The sequence below is a fragment of the Procambarus clarkii genome, chromosome 23 (genome assembly GCF_040958095.1).
Source record: "Procambarus clarkii isolate CNS0578487 chromosome 23, FALCON_Pclarkii_2.0, whole genome shotgun sequence".
NCBI lineage: Eukaryota > Metazoa > Arthropoda > Malacostraca > Decapoda > Cambaridae > Procambarus > Procambarus clarkii.
The window spans coordinates 9,989,317-10,012,533 of NC_091172.1; the positions used below are offsets into that span (position 1 = coordinate 9,989,317).

Here is a 23,217-nt window from a genome sequence, read left to right on the forward strand (position 1 = left end):
CCCGCCCTCTCCTATCATATCCAGCCGGCGCTAGTTTTGACGAAAACACCTCGGCTATTTTCCCTAGCATTAGTCCTCACATTTTTAGCTAGCTATAGGCAGTGTGTTGGTACTCAACTGGATATACTCGTGCTTGCAGAGGCCAATTGTCAACTCTGAAGCCCCACCTTCGCAAGTGCATGCAAGTGGGGAAGGGAAGATTAGCTAATTTGTGGAGAGCCCAGGAACCAAACACTGAACTGATAGCGCCCTACTGTATATACTCAATAACACACTAAGGAAAAAATTTCTGCAAAGAAAATGTAGATTAAATATTTCCATTAACTGCTATATAATATTATACATACATACACATACACACATATATATATATACACATATATATACAGTAGTACTTACTTTTCTTCTTTGTTTAATATTGAGACATTAATATTGCCGAGAATGATCTTAAGGTAGAGACCGTTCTCTTTTGGAATGTTGTTCTCCATGTCATATAGTTGAGCCTTCCGCCGAATGAGGTCAGTCTGAAGCAGCGCATTTCTTTCTCTGTTGTCAGGATCATCTCTGTGATCCAGCCTGCCAAGGATTTAATTGTTACTTATTACTGTACATCTTGTCTAACCCACACAGAGTACAGAGTCCCACAGGGCTCTGTACTTGGTCCTATCCTGTTTCTGATATATGTAAATGATCTCCCAGAGAGTAGGACTTCATTATTCATTACATATAATGAATCTTCACTCAGATGAGTGAAGAGTGAATCTTCACTCTTCATTACATATAATGTAATGAAGATAGGTGTAGGGAGCAGGAGGCCAGATACAAGATATCATTTGGGAGATGAAATTCTTCAAGAGTCAGAAGGAGAGAAAGACTTAGGGGTTGTTATCATGCCAGACCTGTCCCTTGAAGCCCATATCAAGAGGATAACATCAGCAGCATATGCCAGGTTAGCTAACATAAGAATGGCATTCAGAAACTTGTGTAAGGAATCATTCAGAACTTTGTATACCACCTATATCAGACCAATCCTGGAGTATGCAGCCCCAGCATGGAGTCCATATCTAGTCAAGCATAAGACTAAACTGTAAAAGGTTCAAAGATTTGCCACCAGACTAGTACCCAGGCCAAGAGGTATGAGCTACGAGGAGACTACGGGAATTAAACCTCACGTCGCTGGAAGGCACAAAAGTTAGGGGGAACATGATCATGACATATAACATTCTCAAAGGAACTGATAGGGTATATAAAGACAGGCTCTTTAACAGAAGGAGCACATGCACTAGGGGACCCTGGTGGAAATAGAGTGCCCAAATGAGCCATAGAGATATCAGAAAGAACTTTTTCAGTGTCAGAGTGGTTGACAAATGGAATGCATTAGGAAGTGATGTGGTGGAGGCTGACTCTATACACAGTTTCAAGTGTAGATATGATAGAGCCCAGTAGGCTCAGAAACCTGTACATCAGTTGATTGACAGTCGAGAGGCGGGACCAAAGAGCCATAGCTCAACCCCCGCAAGCACAAATAGAGTGCACAGAGACAGACGCAGAGAGAGACAGACAGAGAGAGAGACACACACAAGATGATTGCCATACCCTTCAAGAAGACCTGGACAAAATAAGTATATGGAGCTCCACTTGGCAAATGGAATTTAATGTGAATAAATGCCATGTTATGGAATGCGGAATAGGAGAACAGACCCCACACAACCTATAAATTATGTGAGGAATCTTTAAAGAATTCTGATAAAGAAAGATCTAAGGGTGGTTCTAGATAGTTTTCTATCACCTGAGGACCACAAAGAACATTGTGCGAGGAGCCTATGCTACGCATTCTAACTTCAGAATTGCTTTTAAATACATGGATGGCAAAATACTACAGAAATTGTTCACGACTTTTGTTAGACCAAAGCTAGAATATGCAGCTGTTGTGTGGTGCCCATATCTTAAGAAACACATCAACAAACTGGAAAAGGTGCAAAGACATGCTACTAAGTGGCTCCCAGAACTGAAGGGCAAGAACTACGAGAAGAGGTTAGAGGCATTAAATATGCCAAAACTAGAAGACAGAAGAAAAAGAGGAGATATGATCACTACGTACAAAATAGTAAAAGGAATTGATAAAATTGATAGGGAAGATTTCCCGAGTTCTGGAACTTCAAGAACAAGAGGTCATAGATTTAAACTAGCTAAACACAGATGCTGAAGAAATAAGAAAATTCACTTTCGCAAACAGAGTGGTAGACGGTTGGAACAAGTTAGGTGAGAAGGTGGTGGAGGCCAAGACCGTCAGTAGTTTCAAAGTTATATGACAGTGCTGGGAAGACGGGACACCATGAGCGTAGCTCTCATCCTGTAACTATACTTAAGTAATTACACAGACACACACACACACAGAGACAGACATAATGCACATTTCATAATTTAAGAAGGTACCAACACATTTTGGTCACACAGTTTTTCAAGTTTACAAGGCAAGAACTTAAAAAAAATTAAAAAAATTGGTGTCCCTATTGGGTACACCAAATAATTAATGTAATATACAGTCAAGTATGGGGTCACTATGGTTTTCCATAGCCAGGTACAGGAAACATGTTAGATTTATACTGGTCAACTACTGCCTCTTCCTCAATATGCAACTAACAGTAGTTGCCTAAAACACATTCAATGCTAGGTGAACAACCCATGAGATAGGAAATATTATCTAAGCATTTCTTGTCTGCCACAGGTATCAAATGAAAAACCCTTCTGTGGCACTACCCCTTCCTTCCTATTGACAATTATATTAAATAGTACAGGTACCATTCATTGCAGTACAGTATTAACTACTTAAAAAGACAAAAATAACATGGACTTAACTTTTTAAGGGACTGTTTAATGATAGTAATTCTATATCGCTGGTGCGCGATCCCTTTGATACACTTTTGTTGTAGCTGGGTTAGATCTTCCAATTTTTCTCGATATTCCTTGTGAATTTTCTGAAAAATATTTAGATGAAAAACCAATCATTAGGAACAAATATTAGAGAACTATAGACTATTACTCATCAAATTGCATTATATCTTCACAAGTATAAAGCCACCTCAAAAATCCAGTCTACTGTATCATTTTTAACCCCCTTCCAAACTTTAAAAATGTTTAAACTTTCAAATACAGTACAGTAGAGTACTTCGCAATATTTATTATTTTGTCATATATAAATACAGGAGGTCCCTGTTATACAAACACTCGTCCATCCAAACATCCTCTTATGTTCCCCTTTATGCATCAAATTGCTAACCAAACCCTCCAGTGTCCCCAGAACTATGATCAGTGCACCAAATAATCCATGTGGCAGCCTACGTGGTGAAGTATTGTATAAAACCATCTTCACAGCTCACTGGGAAGGAGGAGGATGGTCAAAATGTACAAAAATACTTTTCAACAGCTTATTTTCCAATTGTCAAAACTATAAACATCATTTGGTTATATATTAGCTTGGACTACACTACGTTATCTTGAGGTTATCTCGAGATGATCTCGGGGCTTAAGTGTCCCCGCGGCCCGGTCCTCGACCAGGCCTCCACCCCCAGGCAGCAGCCCATGACAGCCGACTAACTCCCAGGTACCCATTTACTGCAAGGTAACAGGGGCATCTGGGTGAAAGAAACTCTGCCCATTGTTTCTCGCCGGCGCCCGGGATCGAACCCGTGACCACAGGATCACGCGTCCAGTATTCTGTCCGCTCAGTCACCGGTTCCTAGGTGTTAGGCACGGATATGTTAGAGTAGGTTTCTTTTGGTAACATTAGGTTTCTTGGGTTAGGTAAGTAGGTTTTAAAATAAGTTGGCAAACCATCGTGTGTACAATGTCACTTGTACCTGTGGAGACTCGCAGTGCCTAACAGTTTTTTTGTGCCCAGACTAGCTAGTGCTGGGCTTTCTTTAGACTTTGAGGAAAATACCATTAACGATGGCTGATAAGGATAGGAAGCATGTTGATAATGCACCAGTGCCGAGGAAAAGACAACCTATTACTTTAAAGACAAAGCTAGACATTGTTAGAACTGATAGGGGTGAAAAAACAGAGATTTGGTATTATTTGAGAATATTCCCACACCATGCCTGAAATACTGCGTCTTAGTGACTTTAGGGTCAGTATATACTTGCCGCACCTAGAAACCCAACATTCTTCTTTTATACCATTTTGCATGTACTTGTTAATTAAACAAAAATGACAAGCCAAAATAAAACAAAAACCAGCATCGAATGTAATGAAATGCCAGCTTCTGGGTAAGCACTGTCGGCTCCCTGAAGCTATCTTACTGATCAAGTGCCATACTACTTGAGTGTTATCAGTCGCAGAGTTCTTGTACTGCCTACCGGGGTCCACAAGCCAGAACCTGGCCCCCTTCAGAGAGGCACAGGGACTAATGGTCCATGAACACTTTACATTTAAAATTTGTCATTTTGACATCGACCTGGGAAGGCACCCAGAAAGTTAGGCAAATCAAGTAGATCACTACCTACTTGAAAATTGCAACCTATGTCCTCAAAAGAGCAAAATAACTCCCCCCCCCCCCCCCAAAGAAAACAAGCAGAACTTCATCTAACTAACCCCCCACCCACTCATTAGCACAACCCCCATCTCTGCAGGGGGAGAGGAAGCCGGCCCAAGTGAGCTTGGCCGCCCACCAGCCAGTTCTTGAATGATGAATGCCGCCAACCTGAGGGAGGGAGGGAGGGTGTCGGGGAGCCTCCTGGGCTCGCCCAAAAACTGGCATTTCATTATGTACATTTGAAGATGGTTTTCTGTGGAAAGCCCTGTTGACTCCCTGAAGCTAACTACCCACAGAGAAGAAACAACAGACTTACTAGGGAGGCAGCAGCACTGCAGGTGTCAATTCGAGGAAAACACAGCAGCGACAGACAGCCCAAAGCAACACAAGGCCACAGAGGGCCTGGGACATTACCAGAAACCTGGCGGCCAAAACCCTTTAATTAAGACCTCCAAAACCTCGTGCCTGAATATCGTCCCAAGACACATTCCCAAACACATGCGAGAGAGCGGCATACTTCATAACACCATGGGTACGAGGGTAGATTGCAGGTTGGCTAGATTCAATGACACTGCAGATGACCTGAGACACACGAGCCCTGGAACAGGAAACCAAGGAAACCAAACCAACCCAGAGCATGTCCACTGACAGAACTGGTGGCTCACAAGTAGCACAAAGCAGCTACCAAGGCCAAAAACAACACTTACCAAAAACAATCACAAACCGGAGGGGCCACAACAAATCGATGTGAAGAAAGAATGAACCCGGTCCAAAGACAAAAGGTTCAGATAGTGCATAAGCAGGCCAGAGGCAAAAAAATTGCACAAGAAAGCTTGGAGAAGTGGGGCAGAAGTGACATTCACACCAAATACAAGGTACAGCAGCTCTGCCAACACTGCAAGACAGAGACAATCGAGGGCAGTAATCAGAGAATGTATCTGACTGGAGGAACGTTAGTAGCAGAGTACCACAGGCTTAAATTTTTGCACCAGTAATGTTCATCTACGTCAACGATCTACTGGAAGGAATACAAAATTATATGAATGAGTTTGCAGATGATGCGGACAATCGCGGACCTACAATATTTATACAGTGTTCTCCGATTGTGCCTATGGCACATTTGCTCTTCACTGGTTCTATTCTGCATTTTCTTCCATATCGTTCACTCCAGTACGTTGTTATTTTACTGTGTAGATTTGGGACCTAGCCCTCCAGTATTTTCCATGTGTATATTATTTGGCATCTCTCGTCTCCTTTCTAGCGAGTACATTTTGGAGAGCTTTGAGACGATCCCAATAATTTAGGTGCTCTCTCTCGTCTATGCGTGCCGTATATGTTCTCTGTATTCCCTCTCGGCAATCTCTCCTGCTCTGAAGGGGGAAGCGAGTACTGAGCAGTACTGAAGACGGGACAACACAAGTGATTTGAAGAGTACAACCATTGTGATGGGATCTCTGGACTTGAAGGTTCTCATAATCCATCCTAACATTTTTCGGGCCGACAATATTTGTTTAGTTATGCTCCCTAAACATTAGGTCGTCGGACATCATTATTCCCAAATCCTTGACATGCTGCTTTCCTACTATGGGCAGATTCGATTGTTTTGTACCCTTTATTATGTTTCAGCTCCTCATTTTTGCTGTACCCGAGTACCTGGAATTTATCACTGTTAAACATGTTATTTTCTGCTGCCCAACCGAAAACTTTGTTAATACTGTATCTGTAGTTTTTCAATGTCTTCAGCAGAGGTAACTTTCATGCTGAATTTTGTATAATCTGCAAAGGATGACACGAAGCTGTGATTTGTATTTTTGTCTATATCTGATATGAAAGCAAGGAACAGCAGTGGTGCAAGGACTGTACCTTGAGGTACAGAGCTTTTAACTGCGCTTTGACTCAATTTTATTTGATTGACTGTTACTCTGTGTTCTTTTCGACAGGAAATCGAGAATCCAGTGTCCTACTTTACCAGTTATACCCATTTACCTCATTTTGTGTGCCATCACTCCATGGTCACATTTGTCGAATGCCTTTGCAAAGTCTGTGTATACAACATCTGCATTCTGTTTTTCTTCTAATGCCCCAATGATTTTGTCGTAATGGTCAAGTAGCTGAGAGAGACAGGATCTTCCTGCTCTAAATCCATGTTGGCCTGGATTGTGGAGGCCATTTGTTTATATGAATCTAGTGACCTGACTCCTGATCACTCTCTCAAATACTTTTATTATGTGGGATGTTAGTGCAACTGGTCTATAATTCCTTGCCAATGCTTTGCTCCCTCCCTTGTGTAGAGCGGCTATGCCTGCTGCTTTAAGTGCATCTGGTATCTCCCCCGTGTCCAAGCTCTTCCTCCACACTATACCGAGGGCCTGTGCTACTGGCACTTTGCATTTCTTTATGAATATTGAATTCCGTTAGTCTGGACCTGGGGCTGAGTGCATGGACATATTGTCAATTTCTCTTTCAAAATCTGTTATGCTTGTGTTGATATCAGTTCCTCAACACTTAATAGGCCAGCCAGAGGCTTAGGGCCCATGCAGGAATATCCCTGCCCAAAGAACAAAAAAAAAAAAAAATCAGTTATACATTTTTACAGGTGTTTGGATATCATGCATGAAGAAGTTGTCCGGATCTTCCGCTTTCATGCTGTTTATCGGAGTGCTAAACATGTCCTCGTACTGCTTTTTCAGGATTTCGCTAATTTCTTCGTCATCCTCAGTGTATGAGCCTTCACTAATACGAATAGGTCCAATTCTGGCAGTGGTTTTTGCTTTTGATTTAGCGTATGTGAAGAAATATTTTGGGTTTTTCCATTATTTCTTGAAATGCTTTCTGTTCCAGTTGCCTTTCTTCAGTCTGATACGAATGCTTCAGTCTCTGTTCAATTTCTTCAATCTCCCTGTTTAAATTATTCCTTCTTTGTATGGAAAGTCATGTCTGCTTAATCATTTCCATTAATTTCTTCCTTCTTTTGTAATGTCGTCTGCGTTCTCTTTCTACATTGAACCTCTTTCTGGCTTTCCTCAAAGGAACATATTTCAGACAGACTTCATATGTTTCAGATGTCAGTTTTTCTATTCCTTGTGTAAGATTTTTATTTCTTAGAACATTTTCCCATTGAATGTTTGCAAGTTCCCTGTTTATTTCCTCCCAGTCTATCCTTTTATTATTAAAATTGAGTTTATTGAATAACCCTTCTCGCTTGTTGTTTAGAGTACAGTACTACCGTTATTAATGTTAGTTTGCACTTAAAATGAGAGCGTAGCTCTCATTATGTAACTACACTTTGCTAATTACGATAAGAAGCAACAGTATTCAACACGAGATGCTGATCCAGAAAAAAAAGCCACGATGGAAAGGACAAAACAACCTTATCCGATATAAACAAAACATTAAGAAAAAAAATAAAATGGTGGAAAGCCCGCCAAGAAACTCCATAACGATGCTGAGAAGACTGCAGGTGGGACACCAAATTAGTCACCTGATCACCATACAAATGGTGATGCACATGCATTAGAAAGACCAGACGCATATAGCGCAGAAGGTCAAACCAGCGAGGTACAGTACCTCACCCGCCTGACTTGCTGAAAAAGGTGGAGCTGCAAAAAAGTGCCCAGGTTTTAACATCGAACAAGCAGCCCCTAAACCAAGGTTGGGCCCACCAATATGGGGCCAGGAGCATTGTCCACTATCGGAAGGATTCCAACTGTGCCAGAACCCACAGCAACAGCTGGACAGAGTGAAAAAGGTACAGGAACCCTCATCTCTACCAGTCCTGCCGAAAAGCGTCCACTGCGAGAGCCTCGCAGTCTAGGAACAGTGCCACGTACACAGGAAGATGCCAAGACCACGCCGATGGGAATAGGTCCTGAACTTGAATGGCGCAGAGAGCTAAACCAAGAGAACTCGGCAGAAAAACCATCAGAAGTGACCTACTTCCAGTGGGCCCCTCGACCTACCTCTTAGTTGTAACACCATAAGGTGTTTGGTTTAGTTTTATTTAAAAATACATAAGAGATACACGAGTCACAGACAAGGATTTGAGAGGTGCCAGTTTGGTCGGCCTGAGTCTCACACCTCTAAGCGTTAATGACCTCAAGTGACCCGAGGTCAGATCATGCAAATTCCACCTTGCTTCTGCTAATCTGATAATTGGCCTTCAAACATGCCGACATTTAAGGAGTGGCTTGGTAGAGTGCCTGAGGCTATCTACTTGTGGGCGGAGTTAGTTACTAGGTTCCCCAATATATACTCGGAGAGCAGAGCATAGAGGAAGCAATAGGAGACGAGACAGCAGAGCAGATAAGACGGCCTAGAAAGGGAAGCTGTCAGCCGGCAGGGCAGGACAGTCTCTGTCAACTACAGACCCCCTCCCTCTGTCCAGCTATAGGCAGACACTTGGCGAGTTGAACATTAAGGTGACTTAGTCGTGTTACAACTGTTGTGCGAGGATCAGGGGCAGTCCAGTTGTAGGGTTCTCGAATTCTTGGATGATGACTCGCTTTGCATATTAAACTTGAATAATTGAATTGCTTAAATTATGATACTTATGTTATATTTATATTTATGTTATATTTAACATAAGTATCATAATTTAAGCAATTCAATTATTCAAGTTTAATATGCAAAGCGAGTCATCATCCAAGAATTCGAGAACCCTACAACTGGACTGCCCCTGATCCTCACACAACAGTTGTAACACGACTAAGTCACCTTAATGTTCAACTCGCCAAGTGTCTGCCTATAGCTGGACAGAGGGAGGGGGTCTGTAGTTGACAGAGACTGTCCTGCCCTGCCGGCTGACAGCTTCCCTTTCTAGGCCGTCTTATCTGCTCTGCTGTCTCGTCTCCTATTGCTTCCTCTATGCTCTGCTCTCCGAGTATATATTGGGGAACCTAGAAACTAACTCAGCCTCAGGCACTCTACCAAGCCACTCCTTAAACGTCGGCATATTTCAAGGCCAATTATCAGATTAGCAGAAGCAAGGTGGAATTCGCTTGATCTGACCTCAGGTCACTTGAGGTCATTAACGCTTAGAGGTGCGAGACTCAGGCCGACCAAACTGGCACCTCTCAAATCCTTGTCTGTGACTCGTGTATCTCTTATGTATTTTTAAATAAAACTAAACCAAACACCTTACGGTGTTACACAGTGCCCAGTGGGCCCCTCGACCTACCTCCAGTGCCCAGTGGGCCCCTCGACCTACCTCCAGTGCCCAGTGGGCCCCTCGACCTACCTCCAGTGCCCAGTGGGCCCCTCGACCTACCTCCAGTGCCCAGTGGGCCCCTCGACCTACCTCCAGTGCCCAGTGGGCCCCTCGACCTACCTCCAGTGCCCAGTGGGCCCCTCGACCTACCTCCAGTGCCCAGTGGGCCCCTCGACCTACCTCCAGTGCCCAGTGGGCCCCTCGACCTACCTCCAGTGCCCAGTGGGCCCCTCGACCTACCTCCAGTGCCCAGTGGGCCCCTCGACCTACCTCCAGTGCCCAGTGGGCCCCTCGACCTACCTCCAGTGCCCAGTGGGCCCCTCGACCTACCTCCAGTGCCCAGTGGGCCCCTCGACCTACCTCCAGTGCCCAGTGGGCCCCTCGACCTACCTCCAGTGCCCAGTGGGCCCCTCGACCTACCTCCAGTGCCCAGTGGGCCCCTCGACCTACCTCCAGTGCCCAGTGGGCCCCTCGACCTACCTCCAGTGCCCAGTGGGCCCCTCGACCTACCTCCAGTGCCCAGTGGGCCCCTCGACCTACCTCCAGTGCCCAGTGGGCCCCTCGACCTACCTCCAGTGCCCAGTGGGCCCCTCGACCTACCTCCAGTGCCCAGTGGGCCCCTCGACCTACCTCCAGTGCCCAGTGGGCCCCTCGACCTACCTCCAGTGCCCAGTGGGCCCCTCGACCTACCTCCAGTGCCCAGTGGGCCCCTCGACCTACCTCCAGTGCCCAGTGGGCCCCTCGACCTACCTCCAGTGCCCAGTGGGCCCCTCGACCTACCTCCAGTGCCCAGTGGGCCCCTCGACCTACCTCCAGTGCCCAGTGGGCCCCTCGACCTACCTCCAGTGCCCAGTGGGCCCCTCGACCTACCTCCAGTGCCCAGTGGGCCCCTCGACCTACCTCCAGTGCCCAGTGGGCCCCTCGACCTACCTCCAGTGCTCTGTACTCGTTGCTGAGAGTCTCCCACTCCTCTATGCAGGCGTCGATGGCACTGTGCTCCATGATGTAAGGTGACGAGTGTGAGGTAGTCAGAGTGTGAGGTAGTCAGAGTGTGAGGGTCATGGTGTGAGGCGAGCAGCTCCACCACCACCAGCAGCTCCACGATGACTCCCTCCTTCACAACACAACACTCTCCTCTTTTGTTTCTCCCTCGCAATCTCTGCGCTCCCCACTAATACATACATACATACATACATTTATTTATGTATTTATTTGTTTATTTATTTATTTATTTATATACAAGAAGGTACATTGGGTATGTGAGAATACATAGCATGGTATTTACAATCTTGTAAAGCCACTAGTACGCGCAGGGTTTCGGGCAGGTCCTTAATCTAACAGATAATTTTAAGTAGGTAAATTCTAGCAGAATTAATAAAATGATAACAAATACATTGCAAGAAAAATAATGAGATGAGAGAGATTAGTAAGTATATTAAAGCACATTGGTATATTAAAGCTCTGATTGATTACATTGACAGCTTGATTGGTAATTTAAACAAGATTAATTTGATAGCACATATAAGAAGACAGCAGTGATCATAATGGTAAAGATGTTCGGATTGGGTACATAAAGATTGGGAGATTGGGTAGCAATAGATACAGTGCAATTTTAAAGCAACAATGAAAAAAACTATAGTTTAGTTTAGTTCATTTATTATGCACCCCATACCCATCTTGTGGGCGGTAGTGGAAATGGTTACAGAGGCACATAATGAGCTCAGGGACTGAACCCCACAATTCATTTAGCTAAGCAAGTTACAATCTTGATGAGCTAGTTACAAAATTCAATATAAGTCATCACATCAACAATGGGTTCGAGATCGACCTCAAGTACAGGTTCTAAATTAAGCAACTGACATATGTGGAGAGCTAGTGTCAAAATTTATATGTTTGCAGCAGGATTTGCATTTAAGAACAGGGTTTTGTAAATGTAGTTGACACAAGAGAATTTGTGGAGGGAGTTAATATTTAGCAAGTTTAGGGATTTAAACAAGGGAGCTGAGTGTTGTCTGATAGCAGAGTTAGTTATTATTCTGATAGCAGATTTTTGCTGTGTGATGATGGGCTTAAGGTGGTTTGCAGTGGTAAACCCCCATGCACATATACCATAATTAAGATAGGGATAGATTAGTGCATAATATAGTGAGAGGAGAGCAGAGTTAGGACCATAATACTGTATCTTATTTTGGAGAGTATGCCAACTGTTTTAGATACTTTCTTAGTTAAATATTACAAATAAATACAAATACAAATATTTATTCAGGTAAGGTACATACATACAAGGTAAAATACAAAAGTTGATGGATTTATAGATAGAACTATTACATACAATGCCTAAAGCCACTATTAAGCAAAGCGTTTCGGGCAGGAAAAACATTATAGACTAAAACTTAATACTAACTTAGATTAAAGTATAAATAGTGTTGAGAAAAAATCAGAAAAAATAAAAAAGGGGGGGGGGGACATGGCAGTAAAAAGCAAAAATATAATTTGGTCGACAAACAGCATTGTTTAAAAATAACAGACGTGGGTTGACATTTAGGGGTGAGGTAGGTTACATTGAGTTAATTAGGTGGTACTTAGTATCTATATCTATCCATATCTCAACTATGGTATTTGTGCTTGGGGTTCTACTACCCAAAATCATTTACATCCTCTAATTACTCAACACAAAGCTGCTATTAGGACAATATCCAACTCTGGCCCCAGACATCACTCGGTACCCTTACTCAAATCTCTGAATATGTTAGATATTAAGTCACTGCACATTCTCTCATGTGTATTATACATATATAAAACGCTGAACTGTAATGCCAATCCTGACCTCAAAAGCTTCATAGAAGGTTGTAACAGACCCCATGAGCACCACACCAGAAATAAATACAGTTTTGATATTCCTAGAGTACGACTTAATCAAACTAGAAATGCTCTTCAAATCAAGGGGCCCAGAATGTGGAATGACCTTCCCAACCATGTTAAAGACTGTACCTCTCTCAACCAGTTTAAGATAAAAACGAAGCTATACCTAATAAATTCCCTGTAACTCACCTTACCCCTCTATTGTCAACCAATGTCTGTTTTTTTTTTTAAGGAGCGCTGTTTGTCGACCAAATTGTATTTGTGCTGCTTTTTCAGCCATGTTCACCCCTTTTTATCTCTTTTTTTTATTTGTTCTCAACTCATTTTATTCTTTATGCTCAATTAGTATTAAGCTTATTTAGTCATTTAAGTTTTTCATGTCCGAAACGCTTTGCGTAATAGTGGCTTTAGGCATTGTATGTACTAGCCCTATCTATAAATCCATCACTCTTTGTAAAATCTCTTGTATGTATGTACCTTACCTAAATAAACATTTGATTTGATTTGATTTGAAAAGCATTTCAAGTTTGACTACGTCGTACTCTTCGAATATCAAATAGGTATTTGTTTCTGGTGTGGTGCTCATGGGATCTGTTACAACCTTCTAGGAAGCTTTTAAGGTCAGGATTGATATTACAGTTCAGCGTTTTATATATATAAAATACACATGAGAGGATGTGCAGTGACTTAATATCTAACATATTCAGAGATTTGAGTAAGGGTACCGAGTGATGTCTGGGGCCAGAGTTTGATATTGTCCTAATAGCAGCTTTGTGTTGAGTAATTAGAGGACGTAAATGATTTTGGGTAGTAGAACCCCAAGCACAAATACCATAGTTGAGATAAGGATAGATGAGAGAGTAATAGAGTGTCACCAGGGCAGGGCGAGGTACATAATATCTGATCTTAGAAAGAATGCCAACAGTTTTTGAAACTTTTTTTTAAATATTTAGAATGTGTCCCTGGAAATTCAGCTTGCGGTCAATGAGAACGCTAAGGAATTTGCCATCTACTTTGTTACAAATTTGGGTATTGTTAATCCTGAGATTTATTTGATTTGAGGATTTATTGCCAAACAAAATATAGAAAGTTTTGTCAATATTGAGGGTGAGTTTGTTGGCAATTAGCCAGTGATGGACTTTATTTAGCTCAGTATTCACTGTGACATTTAGAGCAAGGGTGTCAGGACTGGAGTAAATGAAGGTCGTGTCGTCAGCAAATAGAATTGGTTTGAGATGTTGGGAGGCATTTGGGAGGTCATTAATGTAGATGAGAAAGAGGAGAGGGCCAAGTATGCTGCCCTGGGGAACACCAATGTTGATGGGTAGGGTGGGAGAAATTGAATTATTCACAGAAACATACTGGAGCCTGTCAGTAAGGTAAGACTTAAGGTACTGCATGGAGTGACCTCTGACTCCATAATGTTGTAATTTAAGAAGAAGGTTTTGGTGGTTGACAGTGTCAAAAGCCTTACGCAGGTCCACAAATAACCCAATAGGGAACTCATTTTTGTCAAGAGCTGCATGTATCAAGTTAATCATACAAATAAGTGCATCGTTAGTGCTTTTTTGGGGTCTGAAGCCATATTAACAAGAGCTAAGTATATTGTGTTTGACTAGATGCTATTGCTTTGCTCTTCAACAAGTCACTTGAACTCCAAACCTTTCCAGATATTCTAAAAAAAGCGAGAGTAACGCCTGTCCACAAATGTGGTGACCCCACAGATGTTAACAACTACAGACCTATATCAATCCTGCCAAACTTGTCAAAAATTTTTGAAAAACTTATATACAAGCAGCTTTACTCATATCTAGCCAAACTCAATATACTTAGCCCTTGCCAATATGGCTTCAGACCCAAAAAAAGCACTAACGATGCACTTATTAGTATGCTTAACTCGATTCATACAGCTCTTGATAAAAAGGAGTTCCCTGTTGGGTTATTTGTGGACCTGCGTAAAGCTTTTGATACTGTCAACCACCATAACCTTCTTCTTAAATTACATCATTATGGAGTCAGAGGAGACTCCCTACAATACCTCGAGTCCTACCTTACTGACAGGCTCCAATATGTTTCTGTGAATAATACAATTTCTCCCACCCTACCCATCAACATTGGTGTTCCTCAGGGCAGCATACTTGGCCCTCTCCTCTTTCTCATCTACATTAATGACCTTCCAAATGCCTCCCAACACCTCAAACCAATTCTATTTGCTGACGACACAACCTTCATTTACTCCAGTCCTGACCCTCTTGCTCTAAATGCCACAGTAAATACTGAGCTAAATAAAGTCCATCTTTGGCTAACTGCCAACAAACTCACCCTTAACATTGACAAAACCTTCTATATTCTGTTTGGCAATAAATCCTCTAGTCTTATAAATCTCAAAATAAACAATACCCAAATTTGTAACAAATTAGATGGCAAATTCCTTGGCATTCTCATTGACCACAAGCTGAATTTCCAGGGACACATTCTAAATATATCAAAAAAAGTTTCAAAAACTGTGGGCATTCTTTCTAAGATCAGATATTATGTACCACGCCCTGCTCTGGTGACTCTCTATTACTCCCTTATCTATCCTTATCTCAACTATGGTATTTGTGCTTGGGGTTCTACTACCCAAAATCACTTACGTCCTCTAATTACCCAACACAAAGCCGCTATTAGAACAATATCCAACTCTGGCCCCAGACATCACTCGGTACCCCTACTCAAATCTCTTAATATGTTAGATATTAAGTCACTGCACATTCTCTCATGTGTATTATACATATATAAAACGCTAAACTATAATGCCAATCCTGATCTTAAAAGCTTCATAGAAGGTTGTAACAGAACCCATGAGCACCACACCAGAAATAAATACAGTTTTGATATTCCTAGAGTACGTCTTAATCAAACTAGAAATGCTCTGCAAATCAAGGGGCCCAGAATGTGGAATGACCTTCCCAACCATGTTAAAGACTGTACCTCTCTCAACCAGTTTAAGATAAAAACTAAACACTACCTAATAAATTCCCTGTAATCTACCTCACTCCTCTATTGTCAACCCATGTCTGTTATTTTCTTTTTATTTTCTTTTTTTTTTCTTTTTTTTTAATCAACACTGTTTGTCAACCTATTGTATTTGTGCTGCTTTTTCAGTCATGTTCCCCCTTTTTTTTATCTTTATTTGTATTTGTTCTCAACATCTTTTATTCTTTATGCTCAATTAGTATTAAGTTCTTGATATTAATGTTTTTCTTGCCCGAAACGCATTGCGTAATAGTGGCTTTAGGCATTGTATGTACTAGCTCTATCTATATATCAATCCATTAATGTAGCATCACTTGTATGTATATACCTTACCTGAATAAACATCTGAATCTGAATCTGAATCTGAGATAAGAGTAAAGCTGCTTGTAGATAAGCTTTTCAAATATTTTAGACAAATTTGGCAGCATTGATATATGTCTGAAGTTGTTAACATCAGTGGGATCACTACATTTGTGGACAGGGATTACTCTTGTTTTTTTTAGGATATCTGAAAGGTTTGAAATTCAAGTGACTTGTTGAAGAGCAATGCAATAGCAGGGGCTAAAAATCTGGAGGCTTTTTTGTAGATTAAAGTTGGTATCTCCTCAAGGGCACTAGACTTGGTTTTAAGGGAAAGGATTATCTCATTGACGTCAGTGGAGTTAATAGGCTTTAGGTACAGAGACTGTGGATAGTTACCTGTAAGATAGTCCTTAATGTCAGTACTGGAAGATGGAATATCATTTGCAAGGGATGAACCAATGAAAGAGAAGAACCTATTGAACTCAAAAGCAGTGTCAGACGCTGAAAGCTGACCATCATTATTTGACAGGATTATTGGTTTGTTATTTAAAATCTTCTTTGATCCCAATATTTGTGAACTTGTACTTCATGTATTCTTAATGTTGCCCTTTGTCTGGGTAAATTTATCGTCGTAGTATTTAATTTTGGCTCTTCTAATTATTTTAGATAGCAATGATGAGTAATTCTTTGAAAGTTCTTTGGAGACGATTCCTAACCTATACTTCTTCTCAAGGTCATGTTTTTTATTAATGGATTTAAGTATCCCCTTTGTAAGCCAAGGATTGTTTAGCCTTTTAGTTGTGACTTGTTTCGTTAGCATAGGACAGTGGGTGTTATAAAGAGTTTTTGAAGAAAAGATTGCACTGCTAGGTTGATGTCCCCTATGTTACCTAATTCGGACTCCCAGTTGACATTAGCAGCAGCAGCTATAAAATTACCTATGGCAGTTTCATTGTGCAGCCTAAAGCTTATCTCCCTTGTCTCTAGAGGTGGTTTGTTAATGTTAGTTAGGAGAAATGTGGGGTAATGGTCTGTAGTGCTATCGATGATTATCCCTGAAGTAAGCGGAGAGGTTATGTTGGTCCAGATGTGATCAAGAGCCGTGGCAGTACTATCAGTGATTCTAGTAGGTCTAGTGATTGAGGGTATGAGGAAGCTGGAATTCATACAGTTGAGGAAGCTGGCAGCAGTCGGGTTTTCAGGCTCGCAGAGGTCAATATTAAAGTCCCCTGCGATAATTAGATGGTTTTTGTTCAGTCTGTTATCTTAGATTTCTAAGGTTAGAGTTGAATTCGGACACATCAGTGTTAAGAATTCTATAGACTGCCCCCACAGTCAGGACAGACTCAGCACCCTTGACTCTGAAACTGGCGAAGATATACTCCCCACAGCAGTCTCTAGTTCTAATTACTTTTAAGCTAATACTTAGTTTTCATCTTAAACTGGTTGAGAGAGGTATACAGCCTTTGTACAGTTACAACCTTCTAAGAAGCTGTTAAAAATGGGAGTCTGTACTATGGGGGATCTAGTATAAATGGATGTAGGGGCAGTAGTTAGCATTAAGAGTTATCAAATATGGGAGATCTAAAAGGCCCGGCCCCCAAGTAAAATATCCACAGTGAATATTAATTGGCTACACATTGTCAGTCTAGAGGTTGATCATAGATCTCCTACGCAGAAAGAATGGATACTCCTTTAACTAACATACTTATTTATTAACCCCTTAACAACCCCCCATATACATTCACACCATAAACAATATTAATAATTACTTTACCACACTATCTTACGTTAAAAGCCTTGGTCCACATAAGCAGGATACAAGGTTTACACTGAGAACAAGCTAGGGTAAAGTACTACTAGTGAAGCACTTGAAGTTTGGGCAGCTTAGGGGGTAGTGAGCCCACGTGGTACCTTAACACAACACAACACTAATGGGTACCCAAAACACTGGCAAATTTTATCCTAAGGTCTCCACCACTCTTACAAACCCAGAGTAGGCACACTTAAAAAAACACAGGACTTAACTTAATGGTACAGGAACTTAAGGTAAGAGAAATAAGTAAGAGGAAAGGTAGAGGAGTGCAGAGCAGCTCAGAAAAGTCTTGATCCCCCACGAACGCCAGTCAGAGCAGAGAGATCATCTCCACTCTCCTCCCTAAGTTCACTCGCTGCCAGCAGACTACTCAACTAATCGTACAGCATTCCTATCCCAAGTTTACTCAGGTTTACTTTACAAATGATTAGAAAATATTAGTAAACATAGTTGGTGCCTATTTTATTATTTAATAATCAACCCCAAGCTCAGTCTTTACATGCTCTTTGAGAAACAAGAATAGTCTTACGTCTGGCAGGGAAGCTACAAACTTGATTTGATTTTTTATTTGATTTTTGAAACAAATGCAGCTCGCCATGCGTTCCCAATACTATAAGGTAGTTTATTTAGCTCAATTTTGACCTCTGGTTTCCACTGAGAAACCCAGGGTCGTAACACTCCTCCCCCTTCAGTGAAAAAAAAAAAATGTGACTACTAGAATAGTAGTCATATTTTTTTGTAAGAGTATACAGAGAATAAAAAGGAAAATTTATGAAAAAAAAAATAAATCAAAAACAACAATTTCTCTGCAAGAAAAGTACAAAGGAATTCTCTGAAAGAAAAAAAACACATACACACACACAAAAAAAAAAACAGGGAAGTAAATAAATTGGACACGGAATATTTAATGTCACAGGAGAACCTACAAAAAAAAATAACTAAAGCATGACAGTTGGTAAATGGCCTCCTGTGGTCCAGATGAATGTTATTCAGGCAACCGGGACAGAGCGTCGGCTATCACGTTGAGCCGGCCCGGTAGGTGGGTAATGGAAAGATTGAAGTCCTGTAGGTATAATGCCCACCTGAGGATGCGTTTATTCTTCCCCTTCATCTGATTCAGGAAGACTAGTGGGTTATGGTCCGTGTACACTTCCACTATATTACCTGTGAGGTAAACTTCGAACTTTTTACATGTAAACACTAGCGCCAACGCCTCTTTTTCTACCACTGAATAATTGCGTTGCGCCTTGTCCAATTTCACAGAGTAATAGTATACTGGGTGTTCCACTTGATCATCCCCAGTTTGCAACAACACTGCACCAGCACCCGAGTCAGACGCGTCAACATGAATTTTAAATGGTCTGTCGAACCTTGAACTAGCGAGCACTGGGGCGGAAGCTAAGATCAATTTCAAATTTTTAAATGCCTCTGCACAGTCTGATGACAACTTAAATTTAACGGCCTTCTGCAACAAGTCTGTGAGAGAAGTGGCCACACTGGAAAAGTTCTGACAAAAGCGTCGATAGTACGCACACATACCGATAAATCTTTGAACTTCCTTTTTAGACTTTAGCACCGGATACTCCAGAATGGCACTGATTTTATCTTGCCGAGGTAACACTTTTCCTTGGCCCACTTCATAACCGAGGTACGTCACTGTGCCTTGGCCAAAATGACACTTTTTCGCATTTAAGGTCAGATTTGCCTGTTTCAAAACTGTGAACAACTGGCGTAACTTAGCTATGTGGTCAGCCCAATTACTATCAAAGAGCACAATATCATCTAAATACGCCCGACAATTTGGCACATTAGCGAGCAAAGAGTTCATGAGTCTCTGGAACGTGGCAGGGGCATTACGCAAGCCGAACGGTAACACTTGATACTCAAAAACACCCTTGGGTGTCACGAACGCAGTTAGTTGTTTAGCACGTTCAGTGAGCGGGATTTGATAATACCCGCTCGAGAGGTCGAATTTCGAGACGTACTTGGCGTTTCCCAGCTCGTCGATGCAGTCCTCGAGGAGGGGCAGCGGATAGGCATCCACAATGGTCACCTTGTTAATCTGCCGATAGTCGGTGCCAGGAGCCAGGAGCCGTCTGGTTTGGGGACCAAAAGGCCGGGCGAGCACCAAGAGCCCTGGCTCGGCCGGATGAGGCCGTGCTGGAGCAGGAATTCTACCTCTTTCCGTATGATGGCCTTCTTTTCCGGACTCATCCGGTAGGGTTGAAGGCGAATGGGGGTGTAGTTGTAACACGGGTTCGGGTCCCTCTCTCTTTACTTCCTTCTTCCTACTCCCTCTACCCGTATTCTTTCTTTTATTTCTAAACCAAGGGACTCCAAAACTTTTACCAAAGCCAACTCCACGCCACGTGGTCCTAAGACGATTGACCGACTTAGGATTCTACACCCAGTATGACGTGACCTAAGCTCTGAACAAAACCCTAGAGTCACCTCTGCTGCCACCACCAGACCAGTAATACAAGAGCAATGATCGAGGTCTGGATCGATCACGCTAATTAATCAACCTAGGGGCTTGATCCCCACTATAAACGATGACCTTGAGTGTGGAATAAATTACACGGTAATGATAATTCCGATTCGATGTTAGAATCGGCGCCCAATGCAACTCTGCCTCGTGTGGACCACGTGACCAGGACAAGTATACACATAAAACACATGGAAACAATAAAATGCAAATTAATAACAAATTTAATTTATTAAACGAAAACTAAAACAAAATCTAAATATGTTCACTCCCTATCAATTTAACACTCCCTACTTGACCTGAGTGGCAAATGAGACTATTTCTATACTTAACAATAGCAACTATACCTTGGGCGACCACAGTTCTAGGTGTTGGGCCTGTTCTTGGGGAGAGGTAAGATGTTGACCTCTTATCCCAGCTGCTTCCGTGACCACACTGATTTGTCCTCGTCTGGCCTAGCCCAGACTAGAACCTTGTATCCTTCCGCCTAGTCAAAGTTTTCCAAGTTACTAGCCAGGTTTAAGTTATAACAATTAACCTCTGTTGTACTTAATTGATCCAGACTGGTTGAATTATTTTACTGAAATAAATTACACAAGCCTCTAACGGCAGAGCTGTTCCCGATCACAAAGATGGTTATTAAAACTTTGAGAAATAGTAGACCTGTCAACCCCTGATGACCTATGACCGCCGGTCACTCCGCTTTAAAAGTTAGATCTGATTCGTGACGTCACTGATGGTGACTTAAACTCAATAATTAGAATACTCTTGATATTGTACCCAGTATTATTATACAATACATTTTTAATGCAAAATGAATAAAGGCTAATTTTCTCTAAATTACTTGAATACTATAGGATGATTCATTATACGCAGATATGAACAAAGCGTCGGTTATTTCCACCGCGAATTCCCCTGGGGGTCAGGTCACCATGCGGCTCAGCTTCCCATTCTCTTTTGTCGATAAACCACTCTGGATAATTCTTACAACAGCCTAGTTTGTTACAACCCCCCCGCACAAGCACTTAGTAAACCTTGTTAATTTGTTAAAATTCACGAGGTTTAGTATCCAAACCCACAATTCAACTCATGCCACAAACAAAAGCTAACCTAACTAATAAAATTTGACAAATAATAGTCCAACATCATAATAAACATGTTCATATTTCATAAATTTCTCAGCTGTCAACTGACAGCAATCCTCTAATATCAGGAAACATACATCCTATCCTTACTGACATAGCTAAATAACATGTCCCTACTCTACCATAAAAACTAGCTATTAAACTCTCTTGGCTCTTCACTAGCCAAGTCCATGTGTCCTCTAGAGCCGGCCACACCGTGCTCAAACAAACATTAAAGTTATATCATCAGACTGAACTTTCAGTCATCCGGGAGCGTACTACGGAACTATCAGGTACACATCCGTGTACTAACCACTCCCCATCAATGTCAACCTTGACATGTTAAGGAACACACCTAACGTTTATTACATATATCTAAAAATAAAAATTCCTATACTATATCACAGGTTTCAGCTGACTGCACAGCCAAGTGTTCTCACTCACTAGAAGTGTCAATGTTTATATTGGTCCGCCTCTCCTGTGTTCAAACATTCTGAAAAAAATAGCACAACATAATTTTCCATAACCGTTTGTTCTGGGCTGAGACAATTACACAGGGGCTTCGATTTTGATTACTGACCAATTTATAGAGTAAAATTTTCATATATTATACCAGAATTATTTTAAATCTGTTTTTCAACATTTAAACAAAAGTGTCCAGATGGTCTTTACACAGATGTTCAGAGCCAACTTTGTTGTTTGTATCAATGGTTCATATTGAGTAAACGAGAAAAAAAAAATCGATGCTGCTTGATGCTGAATGTAGGCGCTGACGATGACGGTGTCGATCTTGCTTCTTCTCATGTGTAGACATCAATACCTGGTCCTCTTGTACTCCCATCCGGTACTCCTGAATGACGACAGAGTGTAGTAGAGCGGAGTGCCAAGTGACAGCTGTAGAATACTGTTACTTCGGCCATTAATCTTGCTCTCGACAGTCCACACGCCTTCATATCAATCACAGTTCACACGGTAGTCGTGATGTTAAACTTGACGTCGCAGATGACCACAGCAGAGCAGAACTGGATGTACCAACGGTGTCTCCTAGCAGGAGTGATGTTAGAAGGTCGTAGAGGCGGGTTGCTTGTTTGCAGAACAGGTGAATCTCGTCTTCCATCATTGCTCACGTCATCTCAGGCGTTTCTTGATGTCACCAGGTTACTAGGCCGTAAACACCAACTGTGCATACCCTCGTACCGCCGACTTTAGGCCAAAGGAGACAATTTTGCGACCTTCTATTGGCGAGTCCCGGTACTCTGTAGGGAAACCGTGCCTTCCACCTGTGACCGCCTTACTTCTGCTTTCTTGTTACTTCAGATGACGTAATCATTAATCTTCCGGCGAAATTCTTGAGTACTGCTACGTGCTTTCCATTTCTTGACCTCTCCTCCAACACTGCTGGAATGACTGCAGTCTTGATGACGCAGCAGGTGGGTAGTGGTGATCTCGAGACAGCTACCCCGGCGTTGTATGGCACCTCCGGTGACTGCTATAATGTGGACAGCTCGCTGGCCCTGACAACCTCGTTAGTGACGTGAGGCGTCGGCCGGGTGACTCTTGGACAGTCACTCATCCCCAAAGTAACTGATGTATGGGTTACTGGGTCTAGTGGGGGGAGGGCTTTGTGTAACGTGCCTCCCCCCTCGGTCTTTACAGACAAGGGTTCACGTGTGGCTGGAACAACTGGGTCGGTGTACCAATCAGACCTGGGAACAGACAGACACAACACAGCGGAAGCATAGATATACTCTGGGTTTGGTGGAGGTGGAACCCCAGAGCACGGTAAAAGTTGCTACCTAAGTTAAGTATAGACATAGTACATCTCATTGCCTTTACAGGAAAATCTAATCAATACTAAATTATACT

At 42.1% G+C, this 23,217-nt stretch overlaps 1 protein-coding gene across 1 annotated transcript in view; it reads right to left on the minus strand.

Annotated features, from left to right (window-relative positions):
- LOC123764063 (transmembrane protein 120 homolog) overlaps nt 1-10,875 on the minus strand; it is a 46,788-nt gene extending 35,913 nt beyond the window's left edge. Inside the window, exons 1-3 of the mRNA XM_045751558.2 lie at nt 10,674-10,875; nt 2,860-2,978; nt 400-576 (exon numbers count right to left, since the gene is read on the minus strand). Of these exons, the coding sequence (XP_045607514.1) occupies nt 400-576; nt 2,860-2,978; nt 10,674-10,745 (368 nt within the window). The 5' untranslated portion in view covers nt 10,746-10,875. The remainder of the gene's footprint in view (nt 1-399; nt 577-2,859; nt 2,979-10,673) is intronic.
- Nucleotides 10,876-23,217: the final 12,342 nt, after the last annotated feature.